General features: G+C 40.0%; 1 protein-coding gene across 1 annotated transcript; it reads right to left on the bottom strand.

The window, feature by feature from the left end:
- Nucleotides 1-6,380, bottom strand: LOC138853801 (uncharacterized). The gene is made up of 2 exons (XM_070092766.1): nt 6,123-6,380; nt 1-5,822 (listed from the first exon to the last, which is right to left on the bottom strand). The coding sequence occupies exon 2, from the start codon at nt 3,051-3,053 to the stop codon at nt 2,286-2,288; it is 768 nt and encodes a 255-aa protein (XP_069948867.1). The 5' UTR covers nt 3,054-5,822; nt 6,123-6,380; the 3' UTR covers nt 1-2,285.
- Between the last annotated feature and the right edge of the window lie 751 nt (nt 6,381-7,131).

The following is a 7,131-nucleotide window of genomic DNA, read 5'->3' as shown; positions in this document are numbered from 1 at the left end:
GGTTCTATCCTTGCCCCTGGTACAGTTTGGCTACTACCTAGTCACTATTTCTGTACCCTCCAATAATTACTGTAACATTTTATTACTTTATCCATATTAACAATGATGTTTTAATATATATACTTAGTTTTGTTACTTAAAATTAACATTACACCAAACAATCTTCTTTCTTCTTTCAACAAACCGGCAGTTTCCCACTGAAGCAGGGTGGCCCAAAAAGAAAAATGTTTCTCTCTCTAACTTTAGTAATGTATACAGGAGAAGGGGTTACTAGCCCCTTGCTCCCAACTGAACAATCTTATCAGACTATTATATTAATTTAGCATTCAATAATCTAACTTTAACTATAGTACAACCATATAATTTCAATTAGTTTAACCCCTTCAGGGTCCAAGGCCAAAATCTGAAGTGATGCTCCAGTGTCCAAGAAATTTTGAAAAAAAAAAAATTATTTTTTCTTACAGAATTAAAGAGCATATTTTTGTGAAGGTAATAAGACAAAAAAAATTCTGATCAGTACTTACCGAGATAGTGCCAAGAAGTTTGTCGAAAATGATGTGGTGGCGGCAACATTGACGAATTCCACATACGCGCATTACATTATTTTGCGGTTTTTGTTGTTTTTTCTTTTCTTTTCCAATTTTTTCTATTCCTACTAACATTTGGGGCCTGAGAGACCAATACTGTATATAATGTATATATATAAACTCACTATATTGAACACAATAACTGCACTAAAGTTATTATCATATTATTGTTTACCACTGTTGTTTATTACAATAAACATGCACAAATCTTGTATAATACTAATGTTCTATCATATATTTACATATTTACAATCACTGGACATGGTTTTAAAACTGCTGGAGCTTGTGGAACTCCTTGAAACAAGGCACCATGCACAGAGGCACCTTACATTCCTCACACATAAACCGAGTGTCTTTGCGTCTTTGTTGCCGTCTTTTTGTTTGTGCACAGACGATGCATCTCTTCTGAGCAAATTTCTTCTGAGTTGAAGGAAGTTGTATTATGAAATGATCACCTTCCCTCCTCAAACGCTTGGGTATATCCTGAGGAATTCGAGGACCTTGTTGTTACCTGGTACTTCATTATGAGTTGTCTGACAACAGACAAACAAAATTCACCATACGGTGGTCTGTTGCCAGTCTTTATTTGGTACATATTATATGCATTGAGCATTGAAATGTCCATGAGATGGAAGAAAAGTTTCATGTACCACTTGTAACTCTTACGAACACAGTCAACAAAACCAATCTGCATGTCACATTTGTCAACCAAGCGCATGTTTTGTGTATAATCAATCACTGTCACTGGTTTTCGAATACGTTCATTAGTCACTCGATCAACTTTGCCACTGTCTTGCATTTCATTACGGTGAATGGTTGTCAACAATATGACATCTCGTTTGTCATGCCACCGTAATGCCATGATGTCATTGGCAGTAAACACCTGCACGTCATCACCACGAGCACCTGCGTTGAGCCTGGGCATATGTTTACGATTAGAACTCACTGTGCCACACACATCTGTCTTGTTCACTCGCATGAAATCACTGAGTAATGGGCTTGTGTACCAGTTATCAGTATATAATGTATGCCCCTTACCAAGATAAGGTGCCATCATGTTTCTCACTACGTCACCTGAGATACCCAATAACATCTTGGTATCTTTCAATGTTTTACTACCCATGTATACAACAATATCCAACACCAGGCCACTGTCACAATCACAGAGTACAAACAGTTTTATACCAAAGCGTTTCCTCTTGCTCGGTATATACTGCTTGAATGACAGTCTACCTTTGAACAAAATCAAAGACTCGTCAATTACAAGATTCTTGAATGGATAAAAGTATATGCTGAACTTTTGTTTGAGATACATGAAAACATTTCTAATCTTGTATAACCTGTCACTTTGTCAGGCCTGGTTTTGTCAGAGAAGTGCAACATACGTAAGAGTAAGATAAACCTGTTCACTGGTATGATTTCACTGAAGACTGGGGTAGAAATTAGCTGATCTGTGGACCAGTATGATTTTATATTATGCTTATAGATGTGAGGCATAAGCATTATTGTTGCAAAAAGCAAATACATTTCTGCAACAGTCGTCTCTTTCCACCTGTGTAGTCTTGACTGTGGTGATAAGATCGTATTTGCCATGGTGTACTCAAAATACTTATTACTTTCCCTGACAATAATTTCCATCAATGGCTGGTCAAAGAATAATTCAAAGAATTCCAGTTCATTGGCCGTGGTTCCAAGGGGTCAGGTAGGTAGAATTCCACTTTGAGAGTCATCAAAGTGGTGAGGCTTGGAAACAAAATTGGGATTTTGCTGCCAATCCCACATACGGTTTGCTGGTGGATACTGGACATCATAGGCTGGTTGTGGTTGTGGTGGTCTGGTGGCTGGCGCTTCGCTTTGTCCTTGAACTGACGAGTCAGCAGCGTGGGTCCCAGCGTGGCCTGGTGAGTCACACATGGCGGTGCCACTACCATCACCACTAACACCATCCACTGATGCCTGTGGTCTCTCCATGCCAAGTGTAGCCACATCATCCTCACTATCACTATCTAAAACTGGTGTTGGGCCACGGGATGTACTCCGTCCCCTGGGCACAGCATAGGGTACACTACCCGAGCGCATGCGGCGGCGAACATACCGACGCTTCACTGGTGAATATGATTCCTCACTATCACTACTCGAATGATCGTCGAGCGCAATAAAATCACAGTCCACGTCACTATCATCATTACTGAAGTCAGAGGCCTGGCCACGCGAAAATATTAGTTTTCTCTTGTGATGAGGAACAACCGACCGTGAGTCACGAGTGCCCACACCAGAGGTAGAAGGTTGAGGATCGTCAGGGTTTTCTGCACTATTATCGATATCCTGGTCATTCTTTTCGGTCACTAACTGATCAAAGCTGTAGAATTTGTCTTCATTTCCACTTCCATCAGTGTCAGAACTATCAGATAGGAAGAGGAGAGTCCCAATTTTCCGGGGAGTGAGAGCTGACTTGCGACGAGGCATGGTGAACAAGGGTAACTGAGCCGGCGTTCCCACAATGCTATGCGGGCGCCTGATTTTTTGTTTATAGCGCACACCCACCACGCAGACCCGTTCTCTCACATGTAGGCCTATGAGCGTTTTCGCGCTAAATTTGACGGCGCTAGAATTTTGGCATAGATCTACGGTTTGGACACTCAACGTAAAGCCGTTGATCTACGGGACGGACCCTGAAAGGGTTAAAATTCTAGTTTTTAGTCTACCAGAAATGCTCTCCTTTTTTTTTAATGGGCATTTTAAAAACTATGAATTAAATGACACCTAATTTTGTAACATTTATGTACATTTTTAAAATATTTGCTTGTTTATTAGTTAATATAGTAGTCATTTACAAGTTTTTAATGTTATTGGCTTATTTTCTAAAAAAAAAAAAAGTATGTTTAATATATAAAGTAAACAATAAATTTTACAATATTCTATTCATGTTTTTGTAGCTTCAGCTGGGCTACAAGCATCTCTGCGAGGTTGAATCACCACTTGATGTAAACTTTGTCAGACAGACTCTTGTCACACCTTATATAATTATGTGATGGAATGCGATTAAATTAATGAATTCACACAACTCGGTTGCAAATAACTCATCACACCTTACGTAATTATGTGCTGGAATGCGATTAAATTGGTGAATTCAGACAACTTAGTCGCAAATGATCAAGAAATGTTGAAGTATTTTATCCATAGTGGCATATTACCAACCAATGGAAAAATACTCTGACTTTGCCTACTATAAATAACGCATAACTACACTTGATTAAATTCAATTATACCTTGCTAAAAATAAGGTAATATATATAATTCAAAACTACATAGAAGTTACATTGTAATGTTTTTATGACTGAATTCATGCCTACATAAATAACTTGTTAGGAACATCAACGGATATAAGCTTTATAGTAAACAGTTCATTACCACTGTAACTTGCTTAGTTATCATTTGCAGCCCAGTCCCTGGATGCATTATGTGCCTCTAATCTTTTGACTACTGTCCACAGAATGGGTATGAACTGCATAATAATTTATCAAGAATTGTTTATCTAATACCCATCACAGGATGGTTTTCCTGTCATATTCCATCACAGGATGGTGTTCCTATCATATTCCACCACAAGATGGTTTTCATGTCATATTCCACCACAGGATGGTTTTTCCTTTCATAATCCACCATAGGACAGTTTTCCTATCATATTCCACCACAAGATGGTTTTTCTTTTCATAATCCATCTCAAAACAACATGAAGTTCAATGAAGAGAAATTTCAACTACTCAGATGTGGAAAACTTGAGGAAATTAAAACTGTATCAGGGTATATGACAAATTCTAACCATACAATAGAGCAGAAAAGTAATGTGAAGGACCTGAGAGTGATAATGTCAGAGGATCTCGCCTTCAAAGACCACAACAATGTATCTACCGCATCTGCTATGAAAATGATAGGATGGATAATGAGAACCTTCAAAACTAGGGATGCCAAGCCCATGATGATTCTCTTCAAATTGCTTGTTCTCTCTAGGCTGGAATACTGCTGTACACTAACTGCCCCCTTCAAGGCAGGCAAAATTGCTGACCTGGAGAGTGTACAACGAACTTTCACGGCACACACGAATACGATAAGGCAACTAAATTACTGGGAATGGTTGAAGGCCCTTGATTTGTATTTCCCTGGAATGCAAGCAAGAGAGAGATACACGATAATATACACTTGGAAAATCCTAGAGGGATTGGTACCAAACTTGCACACGAAAATCACTCCCTATGAAAGCAGAAGACTTGGCAGTTGATGTAACAGTTCCCCAATGAAAAGTAGCGGCACCATGAGTACACTGAGAGACAACACAGTAAGTATCTGGGGCCCAAGACTGTTCAACTGCCTCCAAGCACACATAAGGGGGATTACCAATAGACCCCTGGCTGTCTTCAAGAAGGCACTGAATAGGCACCTAAAGTCAGTACCTTACCAGCCGGGCTGTGGTTCGCACGTCAGTTCGCGTGCAGCCAGCAGTAACAGCCTGGTTGATCAGACCCTGATCCACCACGAGGCCTGGTCTCAGACCGGGCCACGTGGACGTTGACCCCCGAAACCCTCTCCAGGTAAACTCCAGGATGGTTTTCCTGTCATATTCAATCACAGGATGGTTTTTCTTTTCTTACACCACCGCAGGAAGGTTATCCTGCCATACTCCATCGCTCAGGATGCTATATAAGAGTAAAGAAACCTGTCAACCTGAGACTGGAGATTTTAGTAGGGAGATGAGGATTGCCTCAATAATTGAAGTGTGGATTCAATGAGCTTCCAATGCAGTTGAACTCGCCGAAATTGAGAACTATACATCAAAATTTACCTATAAGAGTTCTTCAGGAAAGTTGAGGACATCCTGAAGAGGTCACTGACTTTTGTCTACTTAAAGGACTAGAGAGAGTGGCCGACAAATAAAATAACATTAAAATTAGGTTCGTGAGTTAACGCTTATAAATTCGCCATGACGTGTTAATGTGCCGTTTTCTATCATGTATTGTATTATGGAGTCCAGTGGCGGTGGGGGACCCAAGTGCGAGTTCCTACTCCCTGGCACGAAGAGTAGATCATAAATATTTTTAATGTTATGAATTTTCATCTGAAGGTCTGATCTATGGTAGTTATTACTTTGAAGAAAGGCCAGAAAAGCGGCGCTCCACTGCGCTACTGTGCTGGTGGGTGACATGTTGTGCAACGGTGTCTCACTAGTCTCCATTCTACCTGAAAGGATGTCATGAATTATCCATACAATAGGTTGTAGTACTGCCATGGACCCATTAGTGTCCAATAACTTGATTAACCAAGTGACAGTTTCATTTAGTGCCACGTGTAATACAAAATATTTAAAAATCTTGTCAATGTATATAATTTTTGTATTGCGCTTGTATTAAAACTACGTACTTTGCCATTCATTATTAAATTAGCACTTAGACTTTAAGTGCTAATTTAATAAGTTTGCCTACCCCTGACTTAGGGTGTTTCAAGTGAAGTAATAAAACATTATAAAGGACTGTGGCTTACCTTGTTATTAGGGTCGTAAGTAAAGAGAGCACGAGTGTGTGTGTGTGTGTGGGGCTGAGGTATTAATAACCTTACTCTGAGCACTGATATCTGCCTCGTCATGAACAATACCAGCAAGTAATATTCATATCTAGATCTCCACTCCCAACGCTGTTGCTAACTGGAAATGTATGATTAGATATGCAAATATACAAAAAAATATCGTGTATAAACAAATGGAAATGTAGTTTTTATAAAACAGCCAACCTACAAAATATATGCCGAGCACATTTCAATTAAAATAATTGTAAATTTGAAGGAAATTATGTGATTAATTAAAAGATTACTGAAGACCAGACACTCGTTTTAGAGGCTCAATTCCCAGCCAGGGTAGAAGCATTGGGCGTGTTCACCCATCAGTAAATGGGTACTTGGGTGTTAGTCTACTGGTGTGGGTTGCATCCTGGGACACTGACCTAATTTGCCCGAAATGCTCTGCATAACAAGAGGCTTTCTTTATAGTAGTATGTCATTGATGTCAACTAGGTCTGTATACCTTGTACATGTAGTCAATAAAGATATTATTAATGATGCCAGTCAGGCCTGGTGTCAGAAGCTCTCGCTTCATACTGTGTGTGTGTACTCACCCAATTGTGGTTGCAGGGGTCGAGACTCAGCTCCTGTGTGTGTGTGTGTGTGTACTCACCTAGTTGAGGTTGCAGGGGTCGAGTCCAAGCTCCTGGCCCCGCCTCTTCACTGGTCGCTACTAGGTCACTCTCCCTGAACCATGAGCTTTATCATACCTCTGCTTAAAGCTATGTATGGATCCTGCCTCCACTACATCGCTTCCCAAACTATTCCACTTCCTGACTACTCTGTGGCTGAAGAAATACTTCCTAACATCCCTGTGATTCATCTGTGTCTTCAGCTTCCAACTGTGTCCCCGTGTTGCTGTGTCCAGTCTTTTTTTTTTAGTTTAATATGTTTATTATGCACCCCATACCCATCCTGTGGGCGGTAGTCAAAAGAT

This window comes from Cherax quadricarinatus, chromosome 40 (genome assembly GCF_038502225.1).
Source record: "Cherax quadricarinatus isolate ZL_2023a chromosome 40, ASM3850222v1, whole genome shotgun sequence".
NCBI classification, from domain to species: domain Eukaryota; kingdom Metazoa; phylum Arthropoda; class Malacostraca; order Decapoda; family Parastacidae; genus Cherax; species Cherax quadricarinatus.
The sequence above is the reverse complement of the archived record's forward strand: the minus strand, read 5'-3'. Positions and strand labels throughout refer to the sequence as shown.